This window comes from Bos javanicus, chromosome 26 (genome assembly GCF_032452875.1).
Source record: "Bos javanicus breed banteng chromosome 26, ARS-OSU_banteng_1.0, whole genome shotgun sequence".
Classification (NCBI taxonomy): Eukaryota; Metazoa; Chordata; class Mammalia; order Artiodactyla; family Bovidae; genus Bos; species Bos javanicus.
In genome coordinates, this window is record NC_083893.1 from 13,576,055 (window position 1) to 13,596,382 (window position 20,328).

The window sequence follows — 20,328 nt, forward strand, 5'->3', positions numbered from 1 at the left end:
AGTGAGTTCTGTCCTTAACTCAGACCCCACCATATGACTGCCATCAGATAATTCTAAAAGAGGCAAAGTTTTTTTTTTTTTTTAGCACTTTACTCATCTCCTATCCCCTCTCTGCCCTCAGTGTTTTCCTGTTGCCTTCGGTTTTATTTTTGTGAAAAATAGCTTTATTGAATAGATTTTATATACCTTGTAATTCATCCAGATAAAGGGTGCAATTCAGTGATTTTTAGTATATCCACAGATACATGCAACTATCACCACGATCTAATTTTAAAACGTTTTTGTGTGCTAAGTCACTTCAGTCATGTCCTACTCTTGGCAACCCTATGGACTGTAGCCCACCAGGGTGCTCTTTCCCTTGGATTCTCCAGGCAAGAATACTGGAGTGGGTTACCATACCCTCCTCCAGGGGATCTTCCCTACCCAGGGGCTAAACCCGTGGCTCCTGCTTTACAGGCAGGTTCTTAACCACTGAGCCATTGGGGAAGCCCTGAAACATTTTTGTCTCCCTCAAAAGAAACCTCATGCCTATTACCCATCACTCACTATCACTCTCCCTTCCATACTCAGTCCTGCCGCCGCCAAGTCGCTTCAGTCGTGTCCGACTCTGTGCGACCCCACGGACTGCAGCCTACCAGGCTTCTCTGTCCATGGGATTCTCCAGGCAAGAACACGGGAGTGGGTTGCCATTTCCTTCTCCAATGCATGAAAGTGGAAAGTGAAAGTGAAGTCACTCAGTCGTGTCTGACTCTTAGGGACCCCATGGACTGCAGCCTACCAGGCTCCTCCGTCCATGGGATTTGCCAGGCAAGAGTACTGGAGTGGGGTGCCATTGCCTTCTCCCCATACTCAGTCCTAGGCAACCACTAATCTACTCTGTTTATAGACTTGCCTGTTTTGAACATTTTATATTAAATATGTGGTATTTTGTGATTGTTTTTTCACTTAAATGTTATTTTCAAGGTTCTGTCATATTGTGTGTGCTAAGTCACTTCAGTCGTGTGCAGCTTTTTGCAACCCAGTGGACTGTAGCCTGCCAGGCTACTGTCCCTGGGGTTCTCCAGGCAAGAATGCTGGAGTGAGTTGCCATGCCTTCCTCCAGGGGATCTACCCAATCCAGGGATCAAAACCCATGTCTCTTTATGTCTCTTGCATTAGCAGGCAAGTTCTTTACCACTAGCACCACCTGGGAAGCCTTCTTTCATGTTTTTGCATGTTTCGTTTTTCATTCTTTTTTGTTGCCAAATACCGTTCTTTGTATGGGTATGGATAATGTTGGATATACCACATTTTGTTTATTTCTTTATCAGTTGATGGACATTTTAGTTTCTACTTTTTGCCCTGTTTTAAATAATGCTGCTATGAAAATTTGTGTGCAAGTTTTTGTGTGGATGTATGTTTTCATATATGGGTGTATACTAGAGAGTAGAATTGCTGGGTCATATGGTAACTGTGTTTAACTTTATGAGGAACCGCCAGACTGCCTTCCAAACTGGAAGGCATGGTACACCATATTACATTCCCAACAGCATGTATGAGAGGTCTGATTTCTTCATATGTTTGTTAGCACTTTTTTTTTTTAATTTTGTTTGTGTATTTTTGGCTGTGCTGGGTCTCTGTTGCTGCATGTGGGCTTTCTCTAATTGCAGCAGGCAGGACCACTCTCTGGTTGTGGTGTGCGGGCTTCTCATTGTAGTGGCTTCTCTTGGTGCAGAGCACGGGCTCCAGAGTGCGAAGGCTTCAGTAGTTGCAGCTCGCAGGCCCTAGAACGCAGGCTCAGTAGTCGTGGCACACAAGCTGAGTTGCTCCACGGCGTGGGGAGTCAGCCTGGACCAGCAGGGATCGAACTTGTGTCCCCTGGCAGGCAAATTATTAACCACTGTACTACCAGGGAAGTCTCCAGCACATAACTATTAACTGACTGTTTATATTCATACCAGTGTGTATGAAGTGATACTATAGTTTTGATTTGCATTTTCATATGACTAATGATGTTGAATGTCTTTTCATTTGTTTATTGACCATTTCTGTATCTTCTTTGAGGATCTGTCTATTCAGATCCTTTGACCATTTTTAAGTGGGATATTTGTTCTTTTATTGATGAGATAGAAGATTCTTTATACATTTTAGATACAAGCCCCTTATCAGATATGGGGTTTGCAAATTCATTCTGCTAGTCTTGAGGTTGTCTTCACTTTCTTAATGGTATCCTTTGAAGCACAAAAGTTATTGTTACAATGAAGTTGACTTTATCTTTTTTAAACACATGACTTGTGTGCTCTTGAGATCCTATCTAAGAAACCTTTGCCTTATCCAAGGTTACATAGGTTTATCCCCATGTTTTCTTCTAACAGTTTTATAGTTTTAGTTCTTATTTTTAGGTGCTTGGTGTATTTTGAGTTAGTTTTTGTGTCCAGTGTGAAGTTTTTGTGTCCAGATTTTATTTTATTTTTTTAAAAATGATTTTATTTATTTTTGGCTGTGTTGGGGTCTTCATTGCTGCACGGGCTTTTTTCTGGTTGCAGTGATTGGGGGTTACTCTTTATTGCAGTGCACAGGCTTCCCATTGCGGTGGCTTCTCTTGTGAAGTACAGACCCTAGGTGCTCAGGCTTCAGTAGTACGTGGCATGTGGGCTCAGTATTTGTGCTCCCTGGCTCTAGAGCACAGACTCAACAGTTGTGGCACACAGGCTTGGTTGCTCTGAGGCATGTGGGATCTTCCTGGATCAGGGATCAAACCTGTGTCTCATGCATTGACAAGCAGATTCTTTACTGTTGAGCCACCAGAGAAACCATGAAGTAGGGATTTTAAGTCATTATTTTGTTGCTGTAGCACCATTTATTGAAAAGATCCTTTTTTCCCCATTGAATTATCTTGACACTGTTGTTGAAAATTGGTTGACCATAGACACATAGTGTTATTTTTGAACTAAATTCTTTTCCATTGATCTGTGCATCTGTCCTGCTGTTACCACACTGTCTTGATTATTGTTGCTTTGTAGTAAGCTTTGAAATAAAAAACTATGAATCTGCCAACTTTATTATTCTTTTTCAGGATTGTTTTGGTGATTCTGGGCACCTTAAATTTACATATAAATTTTAAGATCAATTTGTCTATTTCTGCAAAAAAAAAAAAAAAAAAAGCTGGGATTTTGATAAAAATTGTGTTGAATCCATATTCAGTTTAGAGGGTATTACTATGCTAATAATATTAAGTCTTCTAATCCTTGAATATGAGGTGTTGTTTATTTGGGTCTTCTTTAATTTCTTTCAATAATATTTTGAATTTTTTTTTTTTTTTAGTTTGCAGTATACAAGTCTTGCACTTTTTTGGTTAAATTTATTCTTAAGTATTTTATACTTTTTGATACTATTATAAATGATATCATTTTCTTAATTTCATTTTCAGATTGTGGAAAGTGTAAAAAAATACAGTGGATTTTTGTACAACATATTGGTCTTATATCTTGCTCTCTTGCTGTACTTACTTATCTTTTCTAATGGTTTTATAACTCTTGGCATTAAGTAAAGGGATTTAATGACTAATATGTACTTTGCTTTTTAGTATGCTAAAAACATTTTTTAAATTCACTTAAGCATTCTTTTATTTATTAAGTTTCCTGTTTCTTTTTTTAAAAAAAGTTAATTGTATTTTTGGCTGTGTCCAGTCTTAGTTGTGGCATTTGGGATCTTTCGTTGTGATGCTCGGGCTTCTCTCGTTGTGGCACAGGGACTCAGTAGTTGCGGCTCGAGGGTTTAGTCGCCCCATGGCATGTGGGATCTTAGTTCCCCAACCAGGGATTGAACCTGCATCCCGCTACATTGGAAGGCGGATTCTTAACCACTGGATCACAAGGGACGTCCCCTCCCTGTTTCCTTTCTTTAAAGTGTAGTGATATTTCTTGTGACTGATAGAAAATCTTATAAATGATTTTAATAATTGCAAAGTGTTTTGTATAAATTTGAGAGCTGCTAAATTAGAAATTAATAAGTATATTTATGTTCCTCTCTTTTGACTATTTGAACAAACTATTTTTTTGGTGTGTAACTTTTATTTTACAATTTTTTAAGGTCTTGATATATTTAAGGAGTACAAATTGGGATACTCGGATTGCAGCAGGACAAGCTGTTGAAGCTATAGTGAAAAATGTACCTGAATGGAATCCCGTGCCAAGAACCAAACAAGGTGCTTTTAAGAGGAAAAAGTAGTTTGTAGTAAAAACTATACATTTTGTTTTAGTAATCCCACTTTTAAAGGCTGAATTTTCATACTTTTAGGTGCAGTCTTGTCAGGAAATAAAATTGAACAAGGTGCTTTTTCACCATGTTTTAAAAATTGTACTAGACAATCTCTTCTCATATAATTTTATGAGAATTTTTAATGAATAATTTTAAATTATTAATTCTACAATATGGTTGATTTGCAGAGATTATTATGTTCCTCAAGAATTTATGCCCTAAAAAATGAAATCAATTAAGTATAAATATTTTATATTTAAAACAGTCAAATTTTTCTTGTTGCTGTGAGAATAGGGTAGTTGTTTACTAAATTTAATAAGCACAATTATGTGTGGCTATTTGGAAAGGTCAATCTTTAGTCCTCTTATGCCTTTTAGATGTCTTTTAGTGGAAATTACTTGTTTTCTGACTGCCTGTTATATGACACTTGAATGTATGCTTTTACAAATTTATAAAGTTACACATTTTAAGTGAGAATTTAATATGGTGTAACTGCATTTCATTTTCAAGTCACTTTTAGTAATACGAGTTTTATCCTGTTGTTACTCGTCTAAAATTTTTACTTTAATTTGCTCCACCTATTATTTTGAGGGATTGTGTTAGTCTGTCTTCTCTCATCGAAAGAAATACATAACCAGAAGAAGTTATAAATTGTTTTAGAAAAGAGCCATTTTCTTTCCGACTTATTACCCCGGCTTATTTTGGTATACAGAGATACTAGGACTTAAATTCTTTTCAGAAAAACTTTTTTTTTTTTCCATTCAGCACAACCTTGTTAATGAAATCTTAGTTCCCCCACTAGGAATTGAACCCAAGCCCATTGCATTGACTACATGGAGTCTTAACCACTGGACTGCCAGAGAATTCCACCCTGCAAAAAAGCTTTAAATTAGTTACACTAGCATTAAAATATATAGTATCATTAGTATCAAATATATTGTCATCATTAGAAAACATTAAGAAATTCATAGCAGTTCCCTTTCAGTTTAGCAATTATACTTTAGTTTGTGAAGACTTATACGCAAGTGACCAGCTAAACAAACTATTGTCAGTGAACAGTTTATAGTATACATAAAATTTTACAATGGCATAACCTTTTTGGGAGGAATACAGAACATTTTATAAATAGTTTTAGGTCCCAGATAGATATTTGATTTTAGCAGTTTGCCAGGAGATTGTAATTTGCTTATATTATGAGAAATGAGTCCTATTGATTGAGTAGTTTTTATGTCTTAGATATTCCTAGGTATAGGGAGTGATGATGCTCATTAGTGTTATTTATGAAAATTTATATGAATATGTTTATCTTTCAATTTATCACTGTGATAAATTACCTTTATCTTTCAACTGTTTAACAGATGATTTTTAATATACATATTTCAACATGGGGATACATTTCTTCATGTGATATTGTGCTTGTATAGTCAAAAAGTTACATACCCACTAACATTCTGGTAGTTTGTAGAAAGGGAGCCATCTGCTAAATAGTTTTTTCATAAATAAGAACTGATCATAAATAAATCCACAATAGCTTTTCTACTTCCTCCGCATTTTACTTTTCTTAAAATACTACCCACTCACCTAAAGTAATGCTATTTTCTTTCATTCTGCACTTTGGCTGTATAATCAAATTGAATGTTTTTAAACCTCATCTAGAAACTACTTCAGAAAGTGCTATGGAAGACTCATCTACTACAGATCGATTGAATTTTGACAGATTTGATATATGTAGATTGTTACAACATGGGGCATCACTTTTGGGATCTGCTGGTGCAGAATTTGAAGTACAAGATGAAAAATCAGGTATGTAATAGTCCTGTAGAAAAAAAATCTGAAATGTGTATGTATTCAAATCACTTTGTTATTGGTGTGCTATGTTATAGTCATACAAAACCTAACAGATGCCATGAAATGTAAATTCATGGAAGTTTGCAGTTTGAGATGTGGGGCATAGGGAAGGTGACCAGGAGCACTTTGTCTAAAACAAATAGGAATATTTTTCATCCCTTAACTGAATATGTGCTATATATATACACACACACACATATATATATATGTATCATTAATAGATGTTAGTATGTCAGCATACATATTAATATTTTAGTATTTCAGTATAGAAATTGTAAAGTGGTACCTGAGAGCTTTAGTTGAATAGATTTTAAAATCCAGGATTAGCACAAATTGTGGTAATGTTTTCAGAATTCTTGAAATTTAGAGACTATGACAGTTCTTTTTATCATGTTTTAAATATTTAAGTAATTGGATCTACTGATGCTAATGACCAAAGCAAAAATGAAAAATAAGTCTTAGGTAATTGTCCCATTATCTTTAAACTTACAGAATCCATCTGGATATAAAATAAATGTTTTGGCCATTCAAGATTGATGCCTTGAGTGGAAAAAACCTTGATGTTTTTAGTGGATTTCTGTAAGTAAATAAATTGCTTTTTTGACTTAAACCAAAACAGAACAGTGTTTTGTTTTGTTGCTAATCATTAGTCAAAGGATATCTATCTAGCTAGGTTAATGAAATGATCTTCAGTTTGTTCATCTTAAAAAAAAAGTCAGATATTCATTTCTTCTTGCCTAATATGCTTTCTATTGAAAAATCTAGTGTAGTTATTTATGGAGAGTATAATAAAGAGGAGAATTTGCTTAAGTTCCAGAAAAGCATAGTTTTTTTTAAATAAAGGAAGTAGAAGTCTTCAAAAACTTTACAATTTGAAAAAAGTTATCTCTAAGTTTACTAATTAGTTTACCAGTCTTAGTAGTGTTCCCATAAACATCATGAGAGATTATTGGGCCTTATCTAGGGAAAAAAGTCAGTGTGACTTTTGTCACTAAAAAAGAAAGTGTGCTTGGGATGTGTCTTAAAGATGCTGATTTAATACATCTGTGGAGAGTTCTGGGAAATCGTATATTAAATGAAAAAACCCCACAGATGACTGATATGTAAGCAGGATTGGGAACCCCGATTTTCTTAGAATTCAGTTTTTTCCCCCTATAACTCAGTTTTTAATGCTGATTAAGTCATAGCGTGACAAAAAGTGCTCATTAAAACCCTCTAATTAGGTTTTCTTGAAATGTCTGTTCATCTGTTTTGATCTCTGTGTATTTATAAATTACACGTACATGGTTAGCATAGGTGCCAGTCTGTTTCCTTTGCAGTTGTGTTGATTATTTTCTGCAGTAAACTTTCCCTGAAATGAGAGGACTGATTTGGAGCTCTTTGTGAGTGTACTGAATTTATGATCCAGAAGTTTTCATGTTGGATGCCTAGTGTTTTTCCCTCTGAGGAGAGCAGCCTTAATTTTTTTTTTTTACTATAGCTATAGAGAGGTATAATTCCCATACCACATAAATCACCCATTTTAAAAGTGTACAATTCACTGAGTTTTAATATATTTACAGTTTCGTGTAATTTTAGAACATTGTCACTGCCTCAGGAAGAAACTCCATATCCTTTATCACACTCCCATTCCCCTACACCCTTCCTTTTTCTTCCCAGCCCTAAGGAACCATTAATTTACTTCCTTTATCTATAGATTTGCCTATTATGGGCATTTCATATAAATGGAATCGTATGTAGTCTTTTGTGTCTGACTTCTTTTTACTTAGCAGAATTTTTCCAACATTTATGTATATTATAGTGTACATGTTAGTACTGTTTAGATTTTTTTTTCCTAAATAGTATTTATTACTGTTACAGGGTATATCCGTTTTTTAATTTTGATCAAATATAGATAACATAAAATTTACCATCTTAATCATTTTTAAGTGTATAGCTCAGTAGTATTAAGTACATTCATATTGTTGTGCAGCCAATCTCCAGAACTCTTTTCATCTTGCAGAATGAAACCTTATACCCATTAAACAATAATTCCCATCCCTTTCTCCCCTCAAACCCCCTGCCCCACACTGGCAATCACTGTTTCACTTTCGTCTTTTGAATTTGACTACCCGGGGTACTTCATCTGAGTGAAATCTATGGTATTTATCCTTTTGTGACTGACTTTCTTTACTTAACATAATCTCCTTCCACTTAACATAATGGAACAACAGACTGGTTCCAAATAGGAAAAGGAGTACGTCAAGGCTGTATATTGTTACCCTGCTTATTTAACTTATATGCAGGGTACATCATGAGAAATGCTGGGCTGTAGGAAGCACAAGCTGGAATCAAGATTGCCGGGAGAAATATCAATAAACCTCAGATGTGCAGATGACACCACCCTTACGGCAGAAAGTGAAGAGGAACTAAAGAGCCTCTTGATGAAAGTGGAAGAATAAAATGAAAATGTTGGCTTAAAGCTCAACATTCAGAAAACTAAGATCATGGCATCCAGTCCCATCACTTCATGGCAAATAGATGGGGAAACAGTGGCTGACTTTATTTTTCTGGGCTCCAAAATCACTGCAGATGGTGATTGCAGCCCTGAAATTAAAAGACGCTTGCTCCTTGGAAGGAAAGTTATGACCAACCTAGACAGCGTATTCAAAAGCAGAGACATTACTTTGTCCACAAAGGTTCATCTAGTCAAGGCAATGGTTTTTCCAGTGGTCATGTATGGATGTGAGAGTTGGACTATAAAGAAAGCTGAGCACCGAAGAATTGATGCTTTTGAACTGTGGTGTTGGAAAAGACTCTTGAGAGTCCCTTGGACTGTGAGGAGATCCAGCCAGTCCATTCTGAAGGAGATCAGTCCTGGGTGTTCTTTGGAGGGAATGATGTTGAAGCTGAAGCTCCAATACTTTGGCCACCTGATGTGGAGAGCTGACTCATTGGAAAAGACCCTGATGCTGGGAAAGATTGAGGGCAGGAGGAGAAGGGAACAACAGAGGATGAGATGGTTGGATGGCATCACTGACACAATGAACATGAGTTTGGGTGAACTCCGGGAGTTGGTGATGGACAGGGAGGCCTGGCCTACTGCGGTTCATGGGGTCACAAAAAGTCGGACACGACTGCACGACTAAACTGAACTGAATCTCCTTTTGTGTTTATCTGTATTGTATGTGTCAGAATTTCCTTCCTTTTTAATAAGGCTGAATAATAATTTCGGTGTATGTTTACAGCATGTTTTGTTTATCGATTCATCTGTCATTAGGCACTTGGGTTGCTTCTACCTTTTGGTTATTGTGAATAATGCTGCTCTGAACACAGACATGCAAATATCTATTGATATTCCTGCTTCCAGTTCTTTTGGGTCTATGCCCAGAAGTGAAATTATAAGATCATACGGTAATTCTATTTTTGATCTTTTTTTTTTTTTTTAGAACTGCCATATTGTTCTCCATAGTGCCTATTTCATTTTGTATTCTCACCAACAGTCTATGAGGTTTTCAGTTTCTCCACATAACTTTATCAGCTATTGTTATTTTGATTTTTTGGTAGCAGCCGTACTAATAGGTATGAAATTATTTCATTTTCTGGCTGAATAACATTCCATTGTATGAATATAACATTTTGTGTATTCATTCATTGTTTGAAGACATTTGGGTTGTTCCTACCTTTTTGGCTTTTATGTAATGCTGCAATAAATGTTCATGTACAGATTTTTGTACATGTATGTTTTCATTTCTTCTATGTAGATACCTTTTGTTGACTATGAGGGCTACTCCATTTCTTCTAAGGGATACTTACCACACTAGTAGATATCATGGTCCTTTGACTGTGCAGATCACAACAAACTTGGAAAATTCTTAAAGAGATGGGAATACCAGACCACCATATCTGCCTCCTGAGAAATATGTATATAGGTCAAGAAACAACAGTTAGAACCGGACATGGAACAATGGATTGTAAAATTGGGAAAGGAGTATGTCAGTTCTATATATCGTCACCCTGCTTATTTAACTTGTATGCAGAGTACATCATGTGAAATGCTGGACTGGATGAAGCACAAGCTGAAATCAAGATTGCTGGGAGAAATATCAATAACCTCAGATATGCAGATGACACCACCTTTATGGCAGAAAGCGAAGAGGAACTAAGGAGCCTCTTGATGAAAGTGAAAGAGGAGAGTGAAAAAGCTGGCTTAAAACTCAGTGTTCAAAAAAAAATAAGATCATGGCATCCAATCCCATCACTTCATGACAAATTGATGGGGAAGCAATGCAAACAGTGAAAGACTTTATTTTCTTGGGCTCCAAAATCATTGCAGATGGTGACTGTAGCCATGAAATTAAAAGATGCTTACTCCTTGGAAGGAAAGTTATGACCAACCTAGACAGCATATTAAAAAACAGAGACATTACTTTGTCAACAAAGGTCTGTCTAGTCAAGGCTATGGTTTTTCCAGTAGTCATGTATGAATGTGAGAGTTGGACTACAAAGAAAGCTGAGTGTGGAAGAATTGATGCTTTTGAACTGTGGTGTTAGAGAAGACTCTTGAGAGCCCCTTAGACTGCAAGGAGATCCAACCAGTCCATCCTAAAGGAAATCAGTCCTGAATGTTCATTGGAAGGACTGATGCTGAAGCTGAAGCTCCAATACTTTGGCCACCTGATGCGAAGAATTGATTCATTAGAAAAGACTGTTGCTGGGAAAGATTGCAGGCAGGAGGAGAAGGGGACGACAGGATGAGATGGTTGAATGGCATCACCAACTTGATGGACATGAGTTTGAGCAAGCTCTGGGAGGTGATGATGGACAGGGAAGCCTGGCGTGCTGCAGTCTGTGGGGTTGCAAAGAGTCGGACTTGACTGAGTGACTGAACTGAACTGATGTAGATTCCTAAGAATGGACTTGCTGGGTCTTGTGGTAACTGTTTTACTATTTGAGAAACTGCCAGACTGTTCTCCAGACTGGTTTCACCACTTCACATTCCTTTAACAGGATACAAATGTTCCAATTTCTCCACAATCCTTGCCAATGTTTGCTTATTATTCACTGATTTTGACTATATCTACACCAGTGACTATAAAGTGATACCTCACTGTCCTTTTGATTTGCATTTTTCTGATGACTAATGATGTTGAACATATATTCATGTGTTTATTGACCATTTCTATATATTTTTCTTTGGAGAGTTGTCTATTCATGTTGTTCGCCCATTTTTAAGTGGAATATCTGTTCTTTTATTAATGAGATATGAGTTCTTTATATATTCTGTGTATAAACCTCTTATCTAATAAATGATTGACAGATATTTCCTCCCATTCTGTGCATTATCTTTTCACTTTCCTGACCTTCGAAGCATAAAGTTTTTAATTTTAATGAAATCCTGTTTATCTTTTTCCTTTTGTTTCTCAAGCTTTTTGATATCATACGTTAGAAGTTTTTGCCAAATCTGAGGTCATATTTATCCCTTTGTTTTCTCTAAGAGTTTCATAGTTTAACTCTTACTGTTAGGTATTTGATCTGTTTTGAGCTTATTTTTGTATGTTGTGGGGTTAAGAGTCTTAACAGTTTTTTTTTCTTTTTGAGGGTTTTTTTTTGGTTGTTAATTATTTCTTTGGTTGCCCTGGGTCTTCCTTGTTGGGCAGAGGTTTTCTCTAGATGAGTGGGGGCTGCTCTGCTTGTGGAGCACAGGCTTGGCACTGTGGTGGCGTCACTTGTTGCAGAGCACAGGCTCCAAGTGCATGGACTTTAGTAGTTGTATCACATGGGCTTAGTAGTTTCGGCTTGTGAGCTTTAGTTGCCCTGTGGCATGTGGAATCTTCCTGGGCCAGGGATCGAATTGGTATCCCCTTCATTGGCAGGTGGATTCTTAAACACCGTACCACCAAGGAAGTCCCCAATATCATTTTTTTATATGTGGCTATTCTGTTGTCTCAACACCATTTGTTGAAAAGATTCTTTTTTTCTCCATTGAATTGTTTTTGCACCCTTGTCTGCAGACATATAGTCTTATTTCTGAACTCTCAATTCTATTTGATTGATGTCTGGGTCAGTATTTCATTGTCTTGATCACTGTTGCTTTCTAGAAGTAATTTTTAAAATCAGGAAGTATGACCCTCCAACTTTGTTGTTGTTTTTCAGGATTGTTTTGGATATTCTTGGTCTCTTGCATTTCTGTATGAATTTTAAGATCAGTGTGTCAGTGTCTGTGAAAAACCAGCTGATATTTTGATAGAAATTGTTTTGAATCTGTATATCAATTTGAGAAGTACTACTGTCTTACTGTTAGGTATTCTGATCCATTAACATAGAATGTTCTTCCATTTATTGAGATCTTTAATTTCTTAAACTAATATTTTGTAGTTTTAAAAATATAAATTCTTAAGTTTTGCTTTTGATGTTATTAGAATTATTTTGTTATTTTTATATTTAAGTCGTTTGTTTATTCATATCTTCTTCCCCTTCCCTGTTCTTTAGATGAGGGACTTTGTATAGCTTTACCTTTGAATTCACTTACACTTTGTCCTGTTATCTCAATTAAGTTGTTAAGCACATTTGTTGACTTAAAATTTTCAAGTATTGTTTAGTTCCAGACTCACTTTAAAAAAAAACTGGCATATTTTGCACATATAAGTCACCCTTTTCAAGTATATGATTCTGTTTTTTAAAATAGTTTCTGTTTCTGTAATGAGGTATCCTATCTTCTCATTATTGTGACAGTATCTTCCTTTACATTGAATATTGTTATATTAGTTGCTTAAAAATTTTGTCTTCCAGTTCCAACATCTAGGTGATTTAAGAATTGATCTCCATTAACTGGCTTTCTTTTGGGATGGGTTACATTTTCTTGATTCTTTGTATGTCAGTTATTTTGGATTGTATTTCTCATATTGTAAATGTTTATACTGCAGGCTAGATTCTGTTACATTCTTCAGAGTGTTTTGATTTGTTTGGTTGTTTTTGCTTGCTTGTTTTAATAGGTATTTAATTTGATGAAACTCAAATTGCAAACTCAATCTCATTTGTGGTGGGCAACAATTCAAATCTCAATTCAATTTTTAGCTTTATTTGAACTATTTGGAGTCTGTGCTGTCCGTGCATATTTCAGAGATCATCCAGAGATTTGGCTTTCTGTCTGGTTCTATTCTTTCTGGGTTTTTTCTCTGTTTTTCCAATAGTTATGCTGTTCCTGACTCTCTTTCCTCTAGTTTTTCAAGCCAGACATACTGGGTTTTTGCACAACTTTTAAATGTAGGATATGACTGCCCAATATACCGTAGACTGGGTCTACCTTTAGGCTAAAAAGGTTCAAAAATGGGAAAGTCACTTAATGCCGTGCTTTCTTGCAGGCACTGATAACTCCTCCAAGTATATGCCTACTTTTGTTCTCTTTCCAGTGCCTTCAGGTAGTTGTTTACTTTTTTTTTTAGCTAGAATTTGTTTGTTATCTTTGGAGTCCAAAAGAACTTAGTCAGCTGTTATTGGAAACTAATGATAGAACCATATCTTGCAGCTTAAATATTTTAAGCCCAAATTTTTATTTTTAAAATGATATCTTTTGATCTATTTTCTATTGAAATATTGAGGGATTTTACTTGGAACATTCAAAATCTACTTTTATGCCTTTGTCTTTTATTTGGGGTATCAAATAGATAACTAAATAAATAGAGGACTATAAAGGCCACACTTGGAATAAACATGTATTTGTTGAGATTTTTTCTGTCAAATAGAGTCTAGATTTTTTTTTTAAAGCCTGGCTAGATATTTCGGAGAATGTACAAAGGGTAGCTATAAAAGAATAAGATTGGTTTATCTTCATAGGAATATATCTTATTTTATATATACTTGATAATTGACAGTTAGGGCAGTGGGGTAACATCAGTGAGTGATATTACTCCTAGAGTGTTTTTGTTAGCTAGAATGCTATTTTCTGAGATTCAGTAAAATATTTACTCTATTAGATAATAAAGTTTATGACATGTTCAGAGATTGTGAGTGGTGTGGTTTGTTTTATTATCAAGAGAGGTGTTCTAATAGTTTAAAAAACTTTTTTAATTTAATCGAGTTTGATCTTCATGTATAGAAAGCGTCTTAACTGATTTGAAAAAAATATATTTCTTTTTTGTTTAAAGGTGAAGTGGATCCTAAGGAGAGGATAGCACGCCAACGAAAGCTGTTACAGAAAAAACTTGGCCTTAATATGGGAGAAGCAATTGGAATGAGCACTGAAGAGCTCTTTAATGATGAAGATTTGGATTATACCCCAACTTCAGCAGCCCTTGTAAACAAACAACCTGTAGGTAAAACCTTTGGTTGTCTGACTGCAAGTAATAATACAGGCGATTTGCTTTTATTTTGATATGCAATTGCAATTAAAAAAAAAAGCGCTCCTTATTTCTGCTCATTGTTGCTTAGTGTCACCGTAATTTACTATCTCCATAAGTTGACTTTTTAGTGCTAGATTCTGAAGAGGTAGAAGGCAGCCTCTGCCTGCCTCATAGATGCTAGGCTAGTAGATAAAAGCCGCGGTGGACCTCTCAGGAGACACTGGTGTTGAGAAATCATAGTTGCGCCAGTTGCTCTTTCTTTATTCTTCAATGAAGAAAAAAAAATATTTCAGAGGGTAGGAGATAGTAAGGGCTATTATAGTTAGATATGCTGATACTGGAAATCTTTAGAGCTGGTTCTTTTGAGAAAGAGCAAACAGGATGAAAACTTTGAAACAGTGCAAAAGGACCTACGATATGAAGTAAGCGTCTTTGTGATAAATGATGGGCACACATTTCCCTGTATCTCACAGCAACCCTTTAGAAATTATTTGTCCTTTTTTCCTGAAATTTTCTGTGTACGCACAAGTCCTTGTTAAGCCATGTCTGCCTGTGTGTGTGGGCTTCCACGGTGAGACACAGTGGGAAAGAATCCATCTGCCAGTGCAGGAGACACAGGACACATGGGTTTGATCCCTGCATCAGGAAGATCCCCTGGAGCAGGAGATGGTAACCCACTCTAGAATTCTTACCTAGAAAATTCCACGGACAGAGGAGCCTGGCAGACTGCAGTCCATGGGGTCATAAAGAGTCAGACATGACTGAGCATGCATCCATACCCGTCCATATATACAGACTGATCACCTTGGTTTTTGATAACTTCTTTCTGTTTATATGGCTGTACCATAATTTTGCTCTGTATTTTTCCTGTTTCTGTTTTTCCAATTCCCAGTGGATGCCTGTGTGCTTCTTTTTTTATACATTAAAATCTTCATAAGCTCCAGTAAAAGCTCTGGCTCTCTCTCCTCAGAAGAATGTACATACACGTGAAATAGTACCTTTCAGGGGATTTAGTGCTCTTCTTGGCCTGCTTTACATGAGACCCATGTCTTCTCATTCCCTTGGCCTTTCCTTTTGCTTGAGTAGAGAATGGTTCTATTTGCCATTATTCTAGTTGTCCTCTAAATCATTAGAATTTGTAAGTAAGTTTTTTAGCATTGAGGAGTGTGTGATGATGATGGGACTTTTGTAGACAAGGAAAAAAGAGTAGATTCTGGAGGGAAGAGTATAAAGAGGCAGAAAATATAATAACAAACATGAAAGAACAGAAAGATGGAGTATGAACTGAAGCATAAGATATAAATAAAAAGCAACAGAATAAAATAAATGAAAACAAACGTGATCACAGTGTGGTAATTGGATATTGTGTACGGAAATTAATAGGTGTATTAGAGAAAATAGGCTATAGACAGAATAATTGGAAAGGAGATGGCAGCAGCAAATTTGGCAGAATCCAAATTTGGTTGGCTTTAGATGTCAGGGACCTTTGGGAAGAGCTGCTGAGGTTTACTGTTGTATTATAGTGCTCATCACTGCTCTGTTGCCTTGTATATATGCTAGTGGTCCCTGGACCAAGTCTGTAGCAGGGCACCCACACCAGTGACCCTGACTGGTTGTGGTAATGTACATTTCAGTTGAATCTTAAATCAGTTAAGGGCAGAAGGATTTTTAGGCTTGTATTAAAGCATTTTATTCACAGCCTTAATAATGTCTCCTATGAATGGAAGAAGGAGCAAAAGTGGTATGCAGTGAGTGGTTAAGAGGGAAAGACCAGTTACTTATCAGGTCTTCATTCTTAGTTGTATCCGACCCTTTGTGACTCCTTGGACTGTAGCCTGCCAGACTCCTCTGTCCATATACTTTTCCAGGCAAGAATAGTGGAGTGGGTTGCCATTTCCTACTCCAGGGGATCTTCCCAACCCAGGGATTGAACCCGGGTCTCCTGTGTCTCCTGCATTGCTGCAGAATCCTACCTGCTGAGCCATCTGGGAAGCCAGTTACTTATGGCTATAATTACTTTTATTTTTTTAGTAGAAGATGATTATAATTTTTTAAAAAATTGACATTCTTAATGCTTACATTACGGCTTCCCTGGTAGCTCAGTTGGTAAAGAATCTGCCTGCAGTCCAAGAGACCCGGGTTCAATCTTGGGTCGGGAAGATCCCTTGGAGAAGGAAATGGCAAACCACTCCAGTATCCTTGCCTGGAAAATCTCACGGATAGAGGAACCTGGTGGGCTACAGTCCATGGGGTTGCAAAGAGTCGGGCATGACTGAGTGACTTCAGTGACTAACATGCTTACAACTTTTAGATTATATTATGTTTTTTTTAAAGTTTCACCTCTTCAGAGTCCTCACTGGAGTCAGGATCATACATTTTTGCCACATCTATGACAGAAAGTTAAGAAACACATGAGCTTTTCCTGGCAACTGGAAGAATAGGGAAGAAGGAAGAAGAGAGTGAAATTATGGTACAGCTATACAGCAGAATAGCATAAATCTGTCAAAGAAGAATGTAATCAGTTTGTTTATAGTGAAACTTATAGACTTTAGTCCTCTTCTGAGGCTGAGACTGTGGGTATATATTTTAACTTCAAAAGTTCAAACTGCACATTCTTTTATTCTTTTAGACTCTCCAGGCCGCTGAACTGATTGACTCAGAGTTTCGAACAGGAATGAGCAATAGACAAAAGAACAAAGCTAAAAGAATGGCCAAATTATTTGCAAAACAGAGATCCAGGGATGCAGTAGAAACGAATGAGAAGAGGTAGTAATCCTTTTTTTGCTCATTTATGTATGTATTTTAGTTATACCATTTTATTTAATTAAAGTTTTTTAAATTGGAGGATAATTGCTTTACAATATTGTGTTGTTTTCTGCCATACAACCGTGTGAATCAGTCATAACTGTGTGTGTGTGTGTGTGTGTCCCCTCTCTTTTGAGCCTACCTCCCACCTCACCCCCATCCCACCCCTCTAGGTCGTCACAGAGTGCCAGGCTAGGCTCCGCATGTTATATAGCAGCTTCCCACTGGCTGTTTTACGTATGGTAGTGTAAATATGTCAGTGCTACTTCCTCAGTTTGTTTCATGCTCCCCTTCCCCTGCTGTGTCCATAAATCTGTTCTCTACATCTGTATCTCCATTCCTTCTCTGCAGGTAAGTTTATCAGTATGATTTTTTAGATTCCATATATGTGCATTAGTATATGATACTTGTTTTTCTTTGACTTATTTCACTCTGTATAATAGGCTCTAGGTTCATCCACCTTACTACAACTGACTCAGATCTGTCTCTTTTTATGGCTGAGTAATATTCCATTTTATGTGTGCATATACATATGCAACAACTTCATATTCATCTGTCAGTAGACATCTAGGTTGCTTCCGTGTTCTGGCTTTTGTAAATAGTACTGCAGTGAACATTGGAGTACATGTGTATTTTTGAACTGTCATTTTCTCAGAGTATTTGCCCAGCAGTGAGATTGCTGGGCCATATGGTAGTTTATTCCTAATTTTTTAAGGAATCTCCATACTGTTCTCCTTAGTGGGTGTATCAACTTACATTCCCACCAACAGTGCAAAGAGGTTCCCTTTTCTCCATATCATCTCCAAAATTTATTGTTTGTAGACTTTTTTGATGATGGCCATTCTGACTGGTATGAGGCAATACCTCATTGTGGTTTTGATTTACATTTCTCTAATAATGATCCATTTTTTTGCTTATTTAAAACAGTGATGTTGGTTAACTTAAATCTTGGTCTGCTTGATTTCCAAAAACATTTTGATGACATTGCCTTTAGCTGTGGAGTACCGTTTGGATTGTTTTGCTCAATTGTCAGAGAGCGTATTTACTGTTACTAGAGACTAGGACAACTTCCCCAGGAAGATCCATATATGCAGATTTTTTTTTTCCATAATAATTACGAGCTCTGAATGAGGATTGAAGATCTTCCAAGGGGAGTGCATTCCAGGTAAAGGGAACAAGTATAAATACCTGAATCATGTAATATTCAAGAAACAGAAAGGTTGTATGGCTGGGATGAGTAGACAGAAGTAAGAGTATTAGAGAGTGAATTCAGAGAGATGGCCTGAGGGCTACAAGTTAAGACTGCTACTTTTGTAAGGTGAGAACTGTCACCATATTACATCATATGTTTTTTGGCTAAGGGCTAAGCCAAATAGTAGGTAATAATCCAGGGTTATTTACCAAATCCTGTTGTAGGAAAGAGCTCTGTGGGTAAACACAGTCTACTTTCTTACATTCATTGTGGTCCACAGTGTTCTGTATTCACTTCTTTTAAATAAATGGTGACCTTTTTTTTTTTTTTTTTTTAAGCAATGATAGCACAGATGGGGAACCAGAAGAAAAGAGACGAAAGACATCAAATGTTGTTATTAATCAGTCTGCAGTTGATTCCAAAGTTCTGATTGATAATATTCCAGACAGCTCTCCCTTAATTGAAGAGGTACTACTGAAATACCCTGAAGCATCCTTTGAAATCATTTATAATTTTTTCATACTAATGTGTTAGTAGATGGTATATAATATAATAATCTGTTAATTGAGAAATTTTGTTATTAAAAATCAAAGAACTTTTTGTTAGTAAAATTTTTTGATTATTTAAAAGCCTGACTATTATTGTTAGTCCTACAAATAAATACACTTAAATTATTGGCATAAAATAGATCTTTTAAAGTAATATTAATTTGGTTTTTCTTATTCAGACAAATGAATGGCCTTTGGAAAGCTTTTGTGAAGAACTTTGCAATGACCTTTTTAATCCCTCCTGGGAGGTAGGATTTTTTCATTACAATTTCTCTCAACTCTGTTTTCTTTGCTAATGATAGAAACCATATCAATCATAATCTGTCTTGTCAGAGTCCTTATTTTTCCCCTATGTCCCTTTCAGAACCACTTGTCAGGGCACTTCATAAAGAGTTGCATATCTCTCTAAGTAAAAAACTTCCTTTGGAAGTGGACAGTTTTGATTAAGACCAGTAGTTTGCAAGTGGTAGCTTAGCCTCATAAATATTTCTTCAAAAAAGATCTTGAACAGCTCTCAGTATGTAGAAGAGATGAAAGGGAAGTTCTTCTGGTTGAAATTGAGGGTTGGTAGTCTCAAAAGATTCTTTGGTTGGTCTCTGAGTAATTTTACAACACTGTTTTGGAATACCTTTTAGCTTTAGCTTTGCCTTTAGCTTTCTGCTCCCAGATGTACTTCTGTTCGAAACTGTTCACGTTTTAACTCGAATGGGGCCTTTAGTAATGGGGGCAGTGTCGGTGGCGTGTTTCCCCTCCCAGGTGACATTGCAGAAGCTTCAGGGCTACAATAAAGTGTTAGTCATGAGACATTTTATTTAAATTGGCTTCCTTTGATGTTTAACACTGGTGGCTTTGAACCTTAGTTTTGATGTATTTATTTCTAAAATATTGGTGTTTGGACTATAAAGAACACTATATGATGCTTCTTTTCTCTCCTTTGCTGTAGATAATGCTGAATGCAAGTAGAGAGTAGAGGAATGACAGCCAAGCAGATTAGTATCTCAGAACTCAGCATAGCTATTTTTTGCCTTTTAAAAAAATAAAATCCATATAATCAAACTTGTGAGATAAATATATGTAACTCTTCTTGGATAGTAGAAGAAAAACACATTCTTGTGAAGTCCCACTCAGTTTGTTCCAATTTCTTAAAAATCTAGTATCCCTTTTTCATATTGAAGAAAAGTTAAACACTGTTTCTTAAGCATTTAACCTCCGATATTTGCTTCTTGGTTCTTTTTAGGTTCGACATGGTGCAGGCACTGGACTTAGGGAAATCCTTAAAGCTCATGGGAAAAGTGGTGGTAAAATGGGAGATAGCACTTTAGAAGAGGTAAGTGTAAGTGTAGTAAATCAAAATTATCATCAGATTTCAGTAGAT

General features: G+C 36.3%; 1 protein-coding gene across 2 annotated transcripts in view; it reads left to right on the forward strand.

Moving 5' to 3' along the window:
* The window catches only part of BTAF1 (B-TFIID TATA-box binding protein associated factor 1), an 87,852-nt gene that overhangs the window by 16,448 nt on the left and 51,076 nt on the right, over positions 1 to 20,328 (forward strand). Inside the window, exons 3-9 of one of the 2 annotated variants that reach the window (XM_061402793.1) lie at positions 4,072 to 4,186; positions 5,896 to 6,042; positions 14,214 to 14,377; positions 17,038 to 17,174; positions 18,744 to 18,873; positions 19,133 to 19,201; positions 20,191 to 20,280. In XM_061402793.1, coding sequence (XP_061258777.1) covers positions 4,072 to 4,186; positions 5,896 to 6,042; positions 14,214 to 14,377; positions 17,038 to 17,174; positions 18,744 to 18,873; positions 19,133 to 19,201; positions 20,191 to 20,280 — 852 coding nt within the window. Of the gene's footprint in view, positions 1 to 4,071; positions 4,187 to 5,895; positions 6,043 to 6,579; positions 6,667 to 14,213; positions 14,378 to 17,037; positions 17,175 to 18,743; positions 18,874 to 19,132; positions 19,202 to 20,190; positions 20,281 to 20,328 lie in introns of those variants that run through there. The other variant, XM_061402795.1, reaches the window with a different exon arrangement.